This window comes from Trichechus manatus, unplaced genomic scaffold (genome assembly GCF_000243295.1).
Source record: "Trichechus manatus latirostris isolate Lorelei unplaced genomic scaffold, TriManLat1.0 scaffold00016, whole genome shotgun sequence".
NCBI classification, from domain to species: Eukaryota; Metazoa; Chordata; class Mammalia; order Sirenia; family Trichechidae; genus Trichechus; species Trichechus manatus.
In genome coordinates, this window is record NW_004443952.1 from 5,065,373 (window position 1) to 5,084,997 (window position 19,625).

At 42.2% G+C, this 19,625-nt stretch overlaps 1 protein-coding gene across 2 annotated transcripts in view; it reads left to right on the top strand.

Moving 5' to 3' along the window:
• ASTN2 (astrotactin 2) overlaps positions 1–15,766 on the top strand; it is a 1,034,049-nt gene extending 1,018,283 nt beyond the window's left edge. For both annotated transcript variants that reach the window (XM_004372122.1, XM_004372123.2), the window contains one exon: positions 15,216–15,766. In XM_004372122.1, the coding sequence (XP_004372179.1) occupies positions 15,216–15,453 (238 nt within the window). In that variant the 3' untranslated portion in view covers positions 15,454–15,766. The remainder of the gene's footprint in view (positions 1–15,215) is intronic.
• Positions 15,767–19,625: the final 3,859 nt, after the last annotated feature.

Sequence of the window (19,625 nt, forward strand, 5' to 3'; positions counted from 1 at the left end):
TTTGTAACACTGCTTACATGGTGGTTATGATGATGCAATGGTAAAAAAATAGAAAAGTTCTCTACCTGCACATAGATTACTGTTGACTGGATAATGCCAGTAATTAAACACACAATTACAATGAATAGGAATAATAAGTGTTATGATAGCAGAAAAACAGGGCCATTTGGGAATATGAGGCATAGGCACATACCTGGACTAGAGAATCCAGTGAAAGCTTCCAAAGAGTTGAGACTCTGAGACCTAAAAGGTGAGTAAGAGTTAGGCATGTGGAGGGTGAGGAGAGTGAAGTTATGTTGGGGAGAAGGACTAGCCTGGTAAGTGCTCAGAGGAGAGACTGTTACATTGGAGTTTGTTTTTGTGCAAATTTTGATCATTTGCCTGCTATGTTAATGATTTTCACCATATCACAATACCTATATACTTTACTTATATATTTCTTTCTTAAATAGAATTATTTCTTATTCAAAATATATTTGAAAACAAAGCACATCTTATCAAGAAAAACCATTACCATCTGTCTTTAATTGAAAATTAAAACTAAACATGCAATACAATGGGGGAAAACAAAAAGCAATGTTGTTAGAGCAAGATTAACGAGTGTTAGAGAAGTGTTAAAGACACAGCACCAAAACAAGACTTTCTTCTTAAATTTAATCTGAAGTAGAGGAAGAAATGAAAAGTGAATCAAAGACTTCTCTTTATATGCTTCATTATTGTTGAATGTTGGATCTGTGATCATCTTGAGTACCACCCAAAATCCTTTCCAAAACCCCAGGGAAACTCCTACACTTTGGTAAACACTGTGTTTGGAGGAACTGAAAGAATTTCCATGTAGTTGGAGCAAAGTGCCTGACAGCAGGAGTGATAAGAGATAAGAAGAGAGAGGTCAGCAGGGGCCAGATCCTGAATGCCCTTTAAGTAGGGTTAAGGAGTTTGGATTATCTCCCAAGGGTAAATGAGAAGCTTTTCAAGTGTTTTTCACAGGGACATGATATCATCAGATCTTCCTGCAAGAAAGACCCCTCTGACTGAAGTTCTAAGAATGGACTAGTAGGGTCAAGGCAAGAAAGAGACAGGGAGGCCCTAGAGGCTGCTGTGGTGATGATCAGGGAAACAGTGTGGTAGCCCGAGCCAGGGCAACACCCATGGCACTGTAGAAAATTGCGTGACTTCCTAAAATACTTATTGGGCAGCACTTCATGCTTTAAAAAGTTTCAAAATGACCCTGTAAGCTCTGCAAAGTAGGGTGTCTTCCTCTTTGCATGGATGATAAGGGCATAGTGGTCCCTGGGTAGAGCAAATGGTTTGTGCTCGACTGGTAACTGAAAGGTCAGCATCTCGAACCCACCAAGCCTCTCCAGGGGAGAAAGATGTGGCAGTACGCTTCTGTAAATATTATTTGACAGTTCTACTCTGTCCTATAGGGTCACTATGAGTCGGAATCAACTCGTCAGCAGTGGGTTTTTTTTTGGTTTACAGGCGCCCTGGTGGTACAGTGGTCAAAGCGCTTGACTGCTATCTGAAAGGTCAGTGGTTGGAAACCACCAGCAGCTCTGCAGGAGAAAGATGTGGCAGTCTGCTTCTGTAAAGATTTATAGCCTTGGAAACCCCGTGGGGTCACTATGAGTCAGAATCAACTCAACAGTAGTAGGTTTGGTTTTTTGGGGGAACCTTAAATGTTGGTCGTTCAAAAGCACCCAGCAGTGACGTGGAAGAAAAGGCCTGGTGATCTGCTTCCATAAAGATTACAGCCAAGAAAACCCTATGGAGTGCAGTTCTAGTCTGTAACACGTGGGGTCACCATGCATCGGAATCAACTTAAAGGTAATGTGTTTGGAGTTAAATGAGCTGCCTAGAGTTGCACTGAGTTTGATATGGAGGCTGGTTCTCCTTGAGCTCTCACTCTGAGCCTTTACAACACTCCACCCCAGCCCTCCAAGAATTTGAGGCCCTGGAGGGAGCAGATGAGGGCTTGGTCAAGGAGTAAAAGGGAGCTTTCCCTGAGGTGGGCCTTATCAATTCTGTTGGGTCTTGGACTATAACTTTCTCCCTCTCACATGAAATGAAGGTTCTTTGGATAAAGCCTGAAAGAAGAGTCAGGCAGGCAGAAGGACAGAGCCCCAGATGAAAGCTGCTGTGCTAGTAGTCTCAGCAGCTATCTTGCCTGTGGACAGGGAGAGGCATTCCACTTTATTGGGCTTTCCCACAGGGCTCAGGGAGTTTGGTGGAAGCTAAGCCAGAGTGCTACTCCTGACTTTGCCTTTACAATCTGCTGGGAACTTTTTTGACCCTCCAGGACATAAATCTCCCTCAACGGCCACATGGACACACACAGAGGCAGGGAAACCCACGTGGTAATGAACTGTGATAACCCAGTAACCTCTGGCCAGCCAGTCACTAGCCACTGTCCACCAACTCCCACCTCCCCTCACAACCATGTCACCTGGCTCTTTCCTTCTCTGGTGTTTCTAGCCTCCTGAAGGAGATGTGAAGTTCCTCCAACACCCCACACTGAGATGTTGGCAGGAACCAAGGGAGCTGCATTCTCATCCATCCTGACTGTCGTTGTCAGCTGCTCAAGTTGGCCCCCAACTGACTTGTGACAACCCCATGCACAATGGAGTGAAACACTACCCGTCCTGTGCCATCCCCATGATCAGTTGCAGATCAGACTGTTGTTATCCATAGGGTTTTTATTGGCTGATCTTTGGAAGTAGGTTGCCAGATGTTTTTTCCTAGTCTGTCTTAGTCTGGAGGCTTTGCTGAAACCTATTTGGCATCATAGCAACACGCAAGCTTCCACTGACAGATGGTGGTGGCTCTGCATGAGGTACATTGGCCAGGAAGTGAACCCTGGTCTCCCACGTGGAAGGTAATAATTCTACCACTGAACCAGAACTTCCCTTCATCCATCCTGTCACTACTAATAAACTCACTGTTTGACCTTGGGCTCAGCCCCTCCCTGGCCCTAAGTCTCCTCATCTATAAAATGATCTAGATGGGCTAGTGTAGTGGTATTCCTTTTTTTTTAATTTTAGCAGTGTAACCCTTTTTTTTTTGGTAAATAAATCATACACAAAACCCCACATCTTAGCTGAAGTGCCACCTCCTCAGAGAATCCTCTAACATTTCCACCCATTCACTCGTATTTTAATTCTCTGCATCGCATTTATTAGTTTTAGTGTCTTATATTGCTTCTCCGTTTGTGTATTGTCTTGCTTCTCCACTACAGTGTAAATTATTTATAGTTAGTGATTGGTTATGTCCTATTCACTCTTCTAAATAGATGCTAAGTAATTACTTGTTGAATAATTAGATAATTGGATGAGTGAATATGTGGACCAGGTGAGTGTAGAGTTGTTTTGGCAGAAGCTAGAGTGGATGGCCAGGAGCCCATCTACTGGGCCTTCCCTTCAACTCCCCCCAACTCTAAAGATCCCTTAAGTCCCCCTCGCTTCCCAGGGATCTGTAGATCACAGTTTAAAACAGGTGAATTCAATGAACTCTGAACCCTACCTAGCTCGCAAGTAACATTCTGAAAAATGCAAGTCCCTTGCAAATACTGAGAGACTTAAAGAGACCTCATTTTATTGATTGATTCATTACTTCGTTGAATGTGCTTCCTATGTGCCAGGCCCTGTGCTGGGGCTGGTAATACAGGAATGAATAAGACAGATCCTGGCCTGACAGTGCTCAGCATCTAGTGGGGGAAAGACTGGTCAGTGGGCAATTGAAGCGGACCATGTAACATGAAGCATGCTATAAAGAGGAGAGCAGGAAGAGTGATTTGGAGCAGTGCCTCTCAAACTTTAATCTGTATGTGATTCACCTGGGGACCTTGTTAAAATGTAAATTCTCACCCAGTAGTCTGGGATGGGCGTGAGATGCTGCACTTCTAACCAGCTCTCAAGCAATGCCGATGTTGCTCATCTAATAAGTTCACTTTGAGTGACAAGGTTCTGGGTGCAGATGCTGTAGCTGGAGCAGCTAATCTCAACCTAGGGTTCAAGGAATACTTCCTGGGGGAGACAGTGCAGTTTATGCTTAGAATCAGAATGATCAGGGTTCTCCAGGTAGATGTGGGAGAGTGTTCTCATCAGAAGGAACATCATGTGCAAAGCGGAGTGAGGGTGTGGTAAGGAATATGCTTCACTCAGGAAGCACAAATCTTGTTGGAGAAGAGAGTTCAAGGTGCGAGGGGAAAGGAAAAAAAAAAAAAAAACAACAAGACTGGAATGTTTGGCAGGGGTCAGACCAGGATGGCTTTTGTGAGTCCTGTTCAGGAGTTTGTTCTTTCTCCCAGAAGCCATGTAAAGATTTTAAACAGGGAGAACAATTTGGGTACATTTACCATGCCTTTTAAGGGTTAGCAAGTGTGCAGAATATTAAATTGTAAAAGAGAGAGAAAAAGAGCACTGTCCCAGATCCAGGAGCCCTGGGTTCATGTCCTGGCTTTGCCACCCACTTGTTGTGTGACCTTGGACAAATTCCATCCCCGTTCTGGGCCTAATTTGTAACATGAAAAGTCTGGATTCCAAAGTCCCTTCCAGCTGAGAAGCCAAGGAACCAGCACGCCCTGAAAGTCGTAGAGACCAGAGGACAGGCACATCATGAGCATCATTTCATCTCCCGCCTAGCACATCCTGTTTCTCAGGGATCCAGGGTAGCTAGGGTGGTAAGAGCTTCTCCCAGGAGCTTCCCAAGGGTTGATACCATGGGGTAAATATTATTTGGATTCTCTTGGCCTATCGTCACCAAACTCCAAAGTGTTCTCAACTCCTCCCTTGTTCTGTGGTCATATACCCCATAAAATTTAGTGACAAAAGGGTGTTTCTTACCTCTGCATAATAAATCTATCAGGCCAGTGTCCCCAGAGCCTTGTTCCCCTGACAACCACAGGTTACTGCAAACAGATGCTCAGAGAAGACCCGCTGACACCCAGCTGTCCCAGCCATACGGTTTCTATTAGGAGACTTTGAAAAACTGAGCTTATTGGTGGCCAGGGACCAGAATTTGTTCCAGTCAGAATATCTTTGACCACTCTTAAGCTTCTCAATCCTCTCAGTCATGTTTGATTAAAATGATAGAATTGGGGAGAAGAGAGCAAACACTTGATTTGGTCTCAGTGAAATTGATCTATCAAAGGTAGGAATGGTATATTTATGGTGTCACCCTTCTTGCTTCCATGGCAGACATTGCTAATAGATCACAGAAATCACTGGCCTTGGTTCAGCCTGGAATCTTCTCAGCATAGCACTACAAGCAGCCTTTCCCATCTGAAATGAGTTGTCACATACTATGAAACGTAGTTGTGGCATCCTTACTGAAAACAAGCAAGTCTGGGATGTCACTGTATATTCTTTCAGTCTAAAATTATATTAGCTATTTCACTTAGATATCTTGAATTAACTCTCTTGAAATTTCTAGGACATTGGGAACAAGAGCTTCTTAGGCCATATTCCTAGAATCTAAGATATACTTTTATTTATTTATTTTTTCTGCACATTTTGACATTTCTGAAATCAGAGTGTATCTAACAATGGATGTGCACATTAAGAGTTGTATTATTTCTACTTTTCTTGAAAGGCTATTATTAAATCAGTGAGAACTCTTATAATTGAAGATAACGGAGAAATATTGTACTTAGCCTGACTCGCTATCCTTATTTCTCTTCTGTTAACCCATGAAAAAAAGTTAAGGGAAAATAATAATAGTAATGATAAGCAGAACAGGAAACAAGAGAACTGAGTTTCTCTCTCAGTTCTATCAGCAAAACACACTGTGACTTGGAACAAGTGGCATGAGTTCCCATGGATCGATTTCTCCACTGATGGTATAGCAAAGTTGGCTATTATCTTGAAGTCCCTACCAGCTCCAAACTGAAATAGTTTGAGGTCAGGTGAGTCTCAGTTGTTCTCACTATCAGAAGAGGAATAATTATTGGAAAGGTCTCATGGTCTCTTGTGAAGGAAGGAGAAAGAAACGAAACCAATTTTCCCTGGATCCCTAAGAAATCACATATCAAACCTAGTATTCCAAGCATATGTCCAGGTGTTAGTACTTGAGCTTCTGGCTTTCTGTTTGGCGGTGATGGTCTGAGGCTAAATCTGATGTGGGTATATTCTGAAAGTAACCCTGGTGAACTGCTGGGAAGCCATAAAACCATGACTTCATTGCACAGATTCATTACACTAGCTTTGAACTCTGCGGGTATATATGCATGCTTTCAACATGAAATGCTTTATTGTATTTTGTTGTAGAAGTAATTCTTGCTCATTCTGTAACATCCACCTGATACAGTGATGTATAAAGTGGTGAAAATTTTCCATCTGACTTCATAATCCCAACCCTACCCCAGAGATAAAATTGTTAACAGTGTGCACATACCTTTCCAGACATAGAAATGGAATGGAAGTGGATATGCATATGAACAGGAAGACAGACACAGGCTTAAGGATATGTCTACTTATACAACCATATCTTCGTTGTCTATATGCGCTGTGTTCTTTTACCTGTCTTTTTCCACTTACCCATATATCATATAAGTTTTTTCTCATGATGCATATGTAAATATATTTCATCTTTTTGTAGACCCCTTTTAATGTAAATTATCTTAATGCATCACACATTTAGTCCTCTATTAAAGACCAACTAGATTTCTAACTTTTTTTGCTATTATAAATAAATCTGCATAAACCTTTTGCCCACTGGTCTGATTATGTCCTGAGGTTCACATGATCTTCTTGTGTATTTTCACTCCCCTTTTGAACTCTGCTAGAGAACTGCTGTATTCTGGCAGCTAAGGACTGAGAATTTCCTCAATTCAGGTCAATTCACATGTATTAATCCCTTCTTCAATACTCAGAGTCTGGCACCAGATGAACCATGGACAATCTAAGAAGCAGGTGGGAAACATTAGTTGGACATCTATTAAGGGCCCACCAAAATCAAACCAAACCTGTTGCCATCCAGTCAATTCTGACTCATAGCGACTCTATAGGACAGGGTAGAACTGCTGCGTAGGGTTTCCAAGGAGTGCCTAGTGGATTTGAATTGCCGACCTTTTGGTTAGCAGCCGAACTCTTACCCACTGTGCCACCAGGGCTCCATTAAGGGCCCGGTCATTTATATCTCATTTCCTCACGTGAACAATTGATTCAGAAGATTTAGCAACAGAGAATCGGAGGAGTTAGGTAAATTGTTCAAGGTCACACTGCTTGTAAGTGTTAGAACCCAGATTCAAAATTATGTCTTCTGATGTCAAACTAGTGCCCTGTCCAGTATGACACATCGAGTCCCAAGATATGTACATAGCTAAGACAAGAGAGAATATAATATGAATTTCAACAGAGGAATAAACAAAACACTTCAGGAACAAAGGGGAAAACATGGCATATGATAGCTGGGAAGATCTGGAAGACTTCCTGAAGGTATTTCAGCAGGACTTTGAAGCATGAATGGAACTTCAACAAATGTGATCCTCTCATCTCAGGAAATCAGTGCTTTGGCAATTGTGTAACACCAGGTTCAGTGATACATGGCTTATCACATGCACGTCAGATGAACTGAAGCTCCAATTCCAATTTCACTACCATTGGACTCTTTTCTGAAACATACTTAATTTGACCACCTCCAGTGGTGGAACCCACAGGATTCTTCTATTTTTAAGTTTTTTTTTTTTTTTTTATTAAATTGAGTCAAAATCTGCTTTCTGTTAATTTTAGAGTGGCTTTGTCAATAATGCTTGGGGGCCTTTGTGGATAGAAATCTGGGACCCCATATTCTCATTTTGTCACCTGGTCTAACAACATGAATTGCCTGAGGCTCACTTTTACCACTTGTAGACTGGAAATAAAGTACATGCTGTAGAATTGTGATGAGGATCATATTCAAGATGATGTTGCATATATACCATTTCTGGCACGCAGTTGGTACTCACTCTATCGTAATCACTTTTTCCGCTGACCCTCAGTTTTTCCTCTGCTTGTCTTCAGTTACTAGAACAACATAACCATTTCCCCTCTTTAGTGGACACACTCCATTCCTGCTTTCAATGCTTCCTCAGAATGCTTGCTTTTGAGACACCCTTCAACATCATGGTCTGGCTATAGTTTGCATATGTCCCTCTTCTCAGAAGTGACCAGGATTCTCCAGATGTGGCCTGTCCAGGGCAACAGCAGTGAAGTCATTACTTCTGTTAATCTGCCCTCTTCACTTCTGGAGGTTGTGTTCCATTTTTTTGCAACAACGTCATGCCTTCAGCTCTCATTAAACTTGGGGTCAGCAAACACAGAGACATTTAAGCTGAATTCAAGGAGGCAGGGAGGAGGGAGGGAAAGGCCAACAGAATGTTTCCTTACTGCCTTTCCTCTTTTTCTCCATCCCTTAGCCCACTTAGAAATTAGGTCTGTTTGATCACTGTGTCGACAGCTGATTGGGTGATGGTGCTGGGAAGAGTGGTTGGTCAAAATTTCCACATTCCAGGGAAAGTGACATCTAGGTGCAGCCCCTAACATTGGAAAGAGCCTCCTTCACAAGTCATCCCCATCCCAATCTTGCCAGCTAATACAACGATAAATTAGTGTGAAGTGTCCCTCCTTCACCTCTTGCTTCCTACCCCATGGGCCTGGATCCTGTCTCTCATGAGGAAGATTTCATTTACGGTATTTGAGAAAAGTGGTCACCCTGACCTATGATTTCTCTCCAGGGCAAGCCTGGGCAAGCCTGGCCTTTGATTTATGGGTCTCCACTGCCTACAATTTATTACCCAGCACTCTTGCCTTTGGTGTCTCTTACTCCCCCTCCTCCTCACTAGCCTCTGAGCACTTCCAACCCTCTCTCCCTGACTCCACTTTCTGAGTCTCCCTCTCTTTGTTGTGTAAATGTAAGCCAAGATGCTGAGGCATCTGTCTGTGGTGTCGGAAAAAGCAAGAGACACACAAACTGACATTGGTTTAGTACCTATTATGTACAAGGTCCTGTATTGGATGCCTATGGCAGTCATGTCATTTCAGCCTAACAACAGCTCTACTAAATAGGTATCGCTCTTCCCATTTTATGAGGCATTGGAGATTTAGTAGTAGAATCTTTGCCACCCATGTGGGAGACCCGGGTTTGATTTCTGGCCAGTGCACCTCATGTGCAGCCACCACTCACCTGTCAGTGGAGGCTTGTGTGTTGCTCTGATGCTGAACAGATTTCAGCAGAGGTTCCAGACTAAGATGGACTAGGAAGAAAGGCCTGGTGATCTACTTCTGAAAATCAGCCAATACCCTATGGTTCACAACTATCCAATCCACACTGATTATGGGTATGGCACAAGACTAGGCAGCATTTCATTCTGTTGTGGATGCGTAGGGGGCTGACATCGTCAGGGGCTGACTCGATGGTAGCTAACAGCAACATTCCCATTTTACTAATGAGGAAATTGTGGCCCAGAGGGGTGGATCGACTTGCCCAAATGGGCTCTAAAATCTGTCCTTTTCACTACAATATGCTATTCTGAATCATGGCTAACATTTACTGAGAGCTATGTAAATTACCAATGTTATTTCATCCTCCCAGTAACTCTGGTGTTATTCCCATTCTACCAGTGTGGAAACCAAGACTTAGTGGTACTGAAGAACTCACTTATGATCCACAGAGATGTTAAGTAACAGAGCTAGGATTTGAATCTGGGACTCCAGAGCTAAATGCGTCTTCATCTCAGCTCTATACCATCAGGGGCCCTGGTTCTACTTTTGCTTTTATTCCTGACTTAAGTGTTCCCTTAGGCAAAGCATTTTCTCATTCTAAGGCTCCATTTCCTCATCCAAACAAAGGGAGGCTTGGTCCAGTTGTGTTCCAAGAGTCTCTCTGAGGAAATGGTTGGGCCTTTGGACACAAAGCATTTGGGCAGGAGGCAGAGGAACTGCCCTTTCCAACCTCATTTTGCATTTGTGTTCTATTTTTGTGACTGTCTAGACCAGATAATGCTCTTCACTGCCCAATGAATAAAATCTAAATACTACAGCATTGCCTAGAAGAATCTGGATGGTCTAATCTCTGCCAAGCTCTCCAGTCTCCCACCCATTTTCTGTACTGGCGATTTCAAACAACTGGTGATTATGCTTTCTCCAGTCTAATTATGGATGGACTTTTTCCTCTGCCTTCTCATACACACGAAACACTTGTTTCATCTTGAAGACTTAGCTTACCTCTTACATCCGTTGGGAAGACTGTCTGCCCATAAATTGATTAGGTGCCAACTTTATATATTCCCATAACACACTACATGTTTTCCAATGCAACACTCAACCCATGAATTATAGGCTATTAATATTTTTGTCTGTCTCCTGCTGTTGACATATAAATGTGCATAAGGCTTATACTAGTTCATATCAATCCCCAGAGCATAGGACACAAAGGATACCTAATAACGATGATGATGATGATGACGATGGTGGTGGTGGTAGTGGTGATAGTGATGATGCTTTCTAGCATGGCAAGTGCTTACTAAGTGCCAAACACTTTTCTAAGAGTTTTACATGTATTAACTTATTTAATTCCCACTATAACCCTATAGTTATGGGTATAACATATGAAGTGGCCAACATATTATGCCCTTTTTATAGATGAGGAAACTAGTTCAGAAAGATTATGTCAAGTACAGTGACAAAATAAAACCAAAACTCCTAAAGACAATGATGGGAAATGGTTAACACCATTAACTCTCTACCTGGTTTCTTCCTTCTAGTCCTGCCTTCCTGTCCCCACCCAATTCTTCTCAAGGCAACCAGAAACATCTCTTAACAGTCCACTCCAATGTCACTTTCCTCCTTGAAATCCTTCAATAATACCCCCATTTTCCCTCAAGACAATAAACATAGATGACATTTGTTGAAGGCTTATGATCGATTAACCGAAACAAAACAAACCTGTTGCCATTGAATCAATTTCAACTCATAGCAACCCTATAGGACAGAGTAGAACTGCCCCATAGGGTTTCCAAGGAGCAGCTGGTAGATTCGAACTGCCGAACTTTTGGTTAGTAACCAAGCTCTAAACCACTGTGCCACCAGGGCTTCGTCAAGGGCCTAGCCATTTATATCTCATTTCATCATGTGAACAATTGATTCTGAAGATTTAGCAACAGAGAATCAGAGGAGATAGGTAAATCGATAGATTCACTGTTGCTCATTTAAATCTTAAAAGAACCCTTCGTGGTAGGTACAGTTATTATTCCCATTTCATGGGTTAAGAAACTGAGGCACACCTGACAAAGCAATTTGGTCAAATCACACTGCCAGAAAGTGACTAAGCTGGGATTTGAACCCATCAGTCAGACTCTAGAGTCTGTATGCTGCAACATTACTCTATACCAACAGTGCTTGGATTTCAAAGCTCCAATGGCCTGATGTCAGGGATTGAATTGTGTCCCCAAAAAATATCTGTCAACTTGGCTAAGTCATGATTCCCAGTATTGTATGATTGTCTACCATTTTGTCATCTGATGTGATTTCCCTATGTGCTGTAAATCCTATCACTATGATGTTGGTGAGATGGGCTTAATTATATTGATGTGATTATTAGATAGTGTCTTAAGCCAATCTCTTTTGAAATATAAAAGAGAGAAGCGAGCAGAGAGATATGGGGACCTCACACCACCAAGAAAGGAGCACCGGGAGCATAATGCATCCTTTGGGTTCACGCACTGAGAAGCTCCTTGACTAGGGAAAGATTGATGACAAGGACCTTCCTCCAGAGCTGACAGAGAGAGAAAGCCTTCCCCTGGAGCTGATGCCATGAATTTGGACTTATAGCCAACTAGACTGTGAGAAAATAAATTTCTCTTTGTTAAAGCCATCCACTTGTGGTATTTCTGTTACAGCAGCACTAGATGACCAAGATAGCTAGCTTCTGCTCATTTCTCCAGTTTCATCACACTGAATCCCCACTTGCAGGCTGTATTCCAGCCATAAATTCCCAAATTTCTGTGCATTCTTATATCTTTATTCCTTTATCTATCCTGACTATTACAATGTTTCCCTCCCCTTTACCTAACTCTGATTTGTTTTTGAGACTGTACAGCAGTTACACTTCTACTAGGAAGTCTTCTCATATACCCCAATCCTAGCTATATACCTCCCTCTTTACCCACAGTTTGTGTGCCTCTTTTTATCATTGCTCTTGCCACCTGTGATGTAATTTTCCATTTATCTGTCATTCTACCAAACTAGGAGCTCTTCCACATAATAAATGCTCAATAAATGAGCAGTGGGAGACTTCATCTCATTTAACCCCACACTAGTCCCATTTTTCAAATGAAGGAACTGATTTAGAGATGTTAAGTAAATTTCCCAAGGACATAGAGCTATTAAGGAACAGAGCAAGAACTCAAACAACGAGCGGTGAGAAATAAACATCTCAGGTTCCTCTTAGGGTGGCATTTGCCAGAGAGGAGAGAGGACTGTGGGTAGAGCTGCAACTCGAGTGTGATTATGAAGCTATGAATTCTTAGCACCTCAGGAAATATTCCACCCAAGTGTTGAACTATACAAAGAGGACTTTTTGAAAGGCATCTCATAAATCGTTCCCACAAAATGTACACACATAAGCCTGTTCCTTTACCAGCTGCCACACAGGTGCCTAACACAGTCTCCCATTTGTGGGGTCTGTTGTCATAAAACAACTTACCCTCTCAGGGTCTCAGAGGGGCATGGAGAGGGCAGCAGGAGAGAGCTTCTTGTTTAGCCTTTCAGGATTCCTTGGCATCTTGAAGGTACTGGGATATACAGAAGAGTGGGTTCCACGTGGAGACAGACCCCCTTGACACTGAAGTTGACTTGTGGTATGACTGGTGAAAAGAATGTTCCTTTCCCTCTCTAAGCGTCAGTTTCCATATCTTTAAAGAGAGTAGAACAGACTGTGTCAGAGGTTCAACTGGGGTGATTTTTCTGCCAAGGGGGGCGTTTGCAAATGTCTGGATACATTTTTATTGTCATAATGGGGGAGGGAGGTTCTACTGGCATCTAGTAAGTAGAGACCAAGGATGCTCCTAAACATCCTACAGGACAGCTCCTATTACAAAGAATTTTTCAGGCCAACATGTCAATACTGCTACTGTTGAGAAAGCCTGGACTAGGAAATCTCAAAGGGTTTTGCTAGCTTTAACTTTCTATGCGACCATGGGTTCGCTTACTGATCCTCTCCCTGATTGCTGGATAAAGACTGCTAGATAAATTTCTAATGGTGACCACCATAGTCCAGAGTGATTCTTGCCAAGAGTAGTGGTATTCAGTATGACCTTAATCCTAAAACATCATCATAATAATTCTTCAGAATCATAGCTGTCTTAGTTAACTAATGTTGCTGTAACAGAAATATCACAAGTTAATGGCTTTAATAAACAGAAATTTATTTTTTCACATTTTAGGAGACTAGAAGTCTGAATTCAAGGCACCAGCTCTAGGAAAAGGCACATCACAAAATGGAGGATAATTACATCAGATCACAAAATGGAGAATGACTACATCATTACAAAACAGCCAAATTACATCATTACAAACTGCCAAACCACTGAAAATCATGACCTAGCCAAGGTGACACGTAACCTTAACTATCACAGTTTCCATATACCTTATTTACATAGTTCCACCCACTCATTGTGTAAGAGTCAAAAAGACTATGGCTAGAAAGGCCATATTAAGTAATTAATTGCACCACAGGCCACCCCCTGGCTTTTTTAGCCATTGGCCCTTTCATATGTGAAGGATTAGCTTCCCACTCTCAATCATTTTACCAGTCCAAAACAGTCATTGATTGTTAGTCCTTCATTAGGGTGAAGAGTCCTCAGGGTGAGGTTACTTAGGTACTAGCCGTTCAGATCTGCTACAGGTATCCGTCTGATCTGGTCAGGTTCTCTAAAAGTCATCTGGGCTTCACCCTTTCTGGTGTCTGATAAAATTTAACTGAGAGAAGATTATTCCTTTGCTCTGAATCTTATGAGGTATCAGCATAGCAAAGCCTTATTAAAGGACTTTAGATTTGGCCGCTGTACTCCAGTCTAGCAGTGCCTCCCCCTTAGTCCACTTTTTCACAGTTACTGCTTCTGTCTCTCTGTCTGCTCTGGGGAAAAATCTTTGTCTCAGCTTCTTTAGCCACAGCCTTCCTTGGTTCCTTGGCAATCTCCACGTGTCATCTATCTTTCCCCTATTTGTGCTTGCTTGCTTCTGTACCTAATCTGCTCTTTTCATATCTCAAAAGAAGTGATTAGGTTTAAGACACACTTTACACTATATGGCTTCATTAACATAAGAAAGAAAACTTCTTAAATGGGATTACATCCACAGGTATAGGAGTTAGGATTCCAACACATATTTTGGGTTACACAATTCAATCCATAATAGTAGTTGTCATTTATTGAGCCAGTACCAGGCTTTGGACATTTGTCATCTTTAATCTCACCACCACTTTATAAGAGAAAGACCTTCATCACCATTTATGAGATGAAAAAAATAAGACACAGAGAAGTTATGATTTAGGGACAGGAGTATTTAGGCTTTGACTAAAGAGAAGCATGAAGGGCAAGGTTTCCAAATTTCATGATTGGGAGAGAAGAGTATCAAGAGTCTCAGAGAAACACAAAAGCAGAATAATTAGGAGTAAACTTTGTGGGTATCCAGGCCTAGATTCAAAGATCCTACTCTAGTACTTATTTGAGGTTTGAACTTGGTCAAGTAATGTCATTTCTCTGAGGCTTGGGTTCCTCACCTATAAAATAGAGGTAAAAAGAACAATAACTTTAGGAGTGTTGTGAAAATTAAATAAAATTTTAAAATGTATTTAAAGTTTTCACCCGATGTTTAGCACATGGTGTCAATAAATTGTAACTGTTACATTGCTTTTGTTTCTATCATTATTATTACAATTTCTGTTTGGTTAGGGTCCCAAGGCTAGTGTCTTTTAACTCTAGGGCTCCCATATTTTATAAGTGAATGCTACATCTAAGGTTATACTTCTCTTTACACTTTTTACACACTGCGTAATTGAAGAAGGCAATTTATATGGTAATTTTTGAATAGGTAGTTGAAATGACACACTCATGTCAGGAATGAGTGGAGGATTGTTGGGGACAAGAAGTCTTCATTTATCTGTTGATCTTTATTCACTACCTCAAAGACTTAACTCCTGACTCTTGGCTTCCTTAATCATTTTCTTCTCCTACCTTCCAGGAAGGCCCACCTGATCCTGCGGCGGCTGGAGAGGGTGAGCAGCCACTGCTCCAGCCTCCTGAGAAGCGCCTATATCCAGAGCCGTGTGGACACTGTGCCCTACCTTTTCTGCCGCAGTGAGGAGGTCCGGCCTGCAGGCATGGTCTGGTACAGCATCCTCAAGGACACCAAAATCACATGCGAGGAGAAGATGGTGTCCATGGCCCGAAACACGTATGGGGAGTCCAAGGGCCGGTGAGGGAGGGTGCTGCCCTCCATGAGCACAGAGACTCTCCACGGGAAGGGGAGCAGAACACATGTGGATCCTGGGTGGGCTGGGGGACAGCTGAGGAGGGGCCTGGCAGATGATGCTCGCCAGCAAGGCCAAAGCAAACATTTTCTTCTGTGGATAGTGGACAGAGAACTTCGTAACTACTGGAATTATTCATATTTCTCTTTTATTTTTTTTCTAAGATATTATTTGGCTCTATCAAAGTCTCTCCTTTTTAACCTTTTCTTATGGATGGTGGTCAATCTGGAAGCAGGAGCTTTCAGGTGGAGACCAAACGGCCTTTCCTCTTTTTTCTCCCTCCTGCCTAAGTCAGCCTCCTTCCAGCCATAGACCCCTGGAGGAGACTATGAAGAGATAGTTTGACCTCTTCAGCATCAGGAAGGAATCCCCAAGGATTGTTGCAGTGAGGAAGCTTGGGTCTTTAGGACTCTTTTTTTTTTGGACGTTATTGAGTTTGCAGGACCCCTGCCTCTTCCTGCTACCTGTGGGTCTGCCCATAGTCCCTGCAGGACTTTCCATGCATTAAAAATTCCTATTGTCTCTCTTTCTGCTTGGGTGGTGTTTCTTACCAATGGATGTGTTTGGGAGGCCTCTTTGTTTACTGGGAAATATTTACTGAGTATCTATTATGTGCCAATCTCTCATCTTGCAACTAAAGGCAGAGAAGTTCCTTGTCCTCTGGGAACTTAGGGTGCAGTGGGTATTAGAGAGAGTAATCCAGTTCTTCAAGGGAAGAACAGAGGTTCTTTGGACTTATTGTTGGATGAGACAAACTGGAGAGGTCCTGAATGTGTCCTTGAAAAAATGATACGTAATACCAGAGGATGGGGAGGAATAAGCTGGACAGTGATCTAAGAGGCATGGGATTTGCTCCAGACAGAGGGGACTCCATGAGCAAAAACTCAGAGATAAAAGGAAATATAACTCATCCAAGGGCTGAAAACACCTCCACTGTGAATAGAGATCAAAGTAGGAAGTGGCAAGTGGTGAGGCTGTGAGCTAGGCAGGACTGTGGAAAGAGTTTGATATTATCTTGGAGTAATGGGAACCATTGCTGAAATTTAACAAAAGAGTAAAATAGTCAATTTGCTATTTAAGAAAAATTATTCCAGTTGCGGGGAGGAGGGTGGATTGGAGAAAAACCCAAAGAGACAGTGGCCGTTGTCGTTTTCCAGGCAAGAGGTGATAGCAGTATGTAACCGGTGGTCACAGGGATGGCATTCCACAATTAGAATCTCTTTTTAAATAGAAAATATTCTCACATGTGTTACCTGGGTTAGGGTAATGAGTACAACGAGGCACTGTAGATTCTTAATGTCCTGGTATTAGCTCAGATAAGTGAGCTAGCTTTAAAAAATGAGATGTAAGTCAGGTATATTATAATGCAAGGATGACACTTGCTTAATAGAAGAGAGTAGGACACTGTGTGAATTCAGAGGAGGAGAACATATTGAATATTGGTAAATTATAAGCAGTTAAAAATATGCCTATTTCTCAGTTTTGATGGGGGCTGGTGAGATCAACTATCCCCTTCCTGAAAGCCTACATGCTGAGGTTTTTTTAGCCCCCAGGATTCTGATCCACATGGGCAAAGGAAAACAAAACATAAGCAGGAGATTTTTCCAAATGACTCAGGTGCCTGGAAATCTACTCAGCTTCCAGCAATCTAAGCTAAAAGTTATCTTTCAAGAAGTGTTATTATTATTGAAATTGTTTCTAAAAATGTGCAGGTGAAATTTAGATGAATGAATTCATCCTATTCTGTTGAAGTCGATGACTCTTCTCCTCCCAGGTATAGTACATTCAGAGTGGGAACAACATTTTTTACAAAAAACAAATAAGCGAATGAACTGTAAGGGTTACCATTCATTGAGTTCTTATCATATGCCAAGCCCTGTTTGAAATGCTTCTCATGTATACCCATTCCCGAACCCTGGGTCCCAGGTCTTTACAGAGTCATTCCATTGCTGTAGCTGTCAATTGTCTTGCCCCAAACTGAGAAAAAAAATTAGCTCAACAGTTGTAAAAAAATTAAACTCCTCAATGTGCTGGAGATGTGATCTGAGCATGATTAAATTTGAATCGTGGCTCCTCCACCACTTACCAGTTCAGTTATTAGTTTTGACCAAGTAACTTGATCTCTCAACCTCGATCTCCTCATCAACAAAATGGAGTCAATGATAGTCCTACCTTGCAGAGTTGTTGTGCAGCTTAAGTGAGATAGTGGTTATATTTACCCAGCATGATATATAGTAGTTTTTTTTTTTCCTTCTAATAGAGACAGTATGCATAATGCTATTAGTCTTGGTGAGATGGTTGGAAAACTTGTCTGGGACAGGCCTAGGGAATCCTGATTTAAAGAAGAAATTAATCACTAACCCTGTGAAATATATAAACTATAAACGGTATAAAAAATTAACTCAAAGAGACGTGGCAATGATGGTGGAACTTAAGGTGATAGCAAGAGTCCAAAGGAGAAGTGTGTGGGCTTCTCTGTGGCTCTCAGAAACAGTAGTGGCCTCTGGATAGCTGTCCATTTTGCCAAAGTTAGCTGGCCCCTGAGAACATCTGCCATCAAGCTGTCCCCACACTTGTCTCCTGTGCATACGCCTTTAGTTTTGACCTTCTTTTCCTGACACTACGGAGCTTGTAGCCCTTCCCAGCAATCATAAGGCTCTCAAGAGTGAAAAGCAAGAAGCTTGGTGAGACTGGCGTGTGTGTGTGTGCCCTGCCATGGCAGGAAAGGAGGTTAGACCAATATTTGTTAAGATGTTTCATTGGAAAAAGAAAAAGAAACATTCTTAAAGTGCAAATGAGTCTGCTAGGTCCAGCGCCCTGGGCTGTGCATGCTGAATCGATTCATGCACTACCACAGAAAATGCCATGGGAGCTCATGCCCTACTATGCTGGCAAGGACACGACTGTTCGTGTGGTCTTCACCCTAGGATAAAGAAGTTGTGAATAACAGAGGTGTGTGTTAGCAGTGCACCGGACATCACTCCTAGCTGACCCCCTCCTTCTGTATGGTCAAGACTTTTCCTCTCTAGGCAGGCTTCATGCTAAAGAGTGGGATGTAGATAAATGCTAATAATTACCGTTTAAGGAGTCCCCCCATATCAATGACTCTCCATGCTTATGTCATTTTACCCTCAAAGCAGCTGAGTACTATGGTGGTTACCATTTTAGAGCTAAAGAAACTGAATTTTGGACAGGTTGAATAACCTACCCCAAATTCTACAGCTAGTAAATAATAATACTGAGATACTTAAATCTGAACCAGACTAAGTAGTCCAAACTGGTGAGCACTGTGCTTTTTATCTCCCAGGGAAATGGGTACAATCCACCCACCCATGTTAAATCAAAAGCTAAGTCCCTCTAACTGCCAATCACCGCTTGAGTATTGATTTCCAGGTTGAGGTAGTGAGATGAACAGGACCCAGCTCCTGCCCTTAAGGAACTTCCAGAACTGAGCTAACTAAATACTGTATGATAAAATCAGATACTTTAAAGTCAATCCAATCTGGGTTTAAATATTGCCTGTGCCATTTACAGTGAGGAGGGGCTGGACCCTGAGAGAAATGTAGAAGGCAAACTCAACAGGTCTTGCCAACTGAGAAGCTCAGGTTGCCTGGGCAGATTAACTTAATCTCTCTAAACCTCATTTTCCTCATCTGTCAAACAAACAAACAAACAAACAAAAAAACCCATTGCCATTGAGTTGATTTTGACTTACAGTCAGTCAACCTTTTGGCTAGCAGCCGAGCGCTTTAACCACTGTGCCACCAGGGCTCCTCCTGCTCCTTGTCTGTAAAAGTGGATAAATATACTACCTCAAAGAGCTGTTAAAAACAAACAAACAAGCTAACTCATTGCCGTCGAGTCGATTCCAGCTCATAGCAACCCTATAGGACAGAGTAGAACTGTCCCATAGGGTTTCCAAGGAGCGCCTGATGGATTTGAACTGCAGAACTTTTGGTTAGCAGCCAAACTGAACTCTTAACCACTAGGCCACCAAGGTTTCCCAAAGAGCTGCTGGGAGGATTAAATTAGACAATATATGTAAAGTCATTGAGTGCTTGGAAGACAAAAGCTGTCAATAAACAGCTTTTCTAATGACTTTTATTTGCATAAGAAAGGAT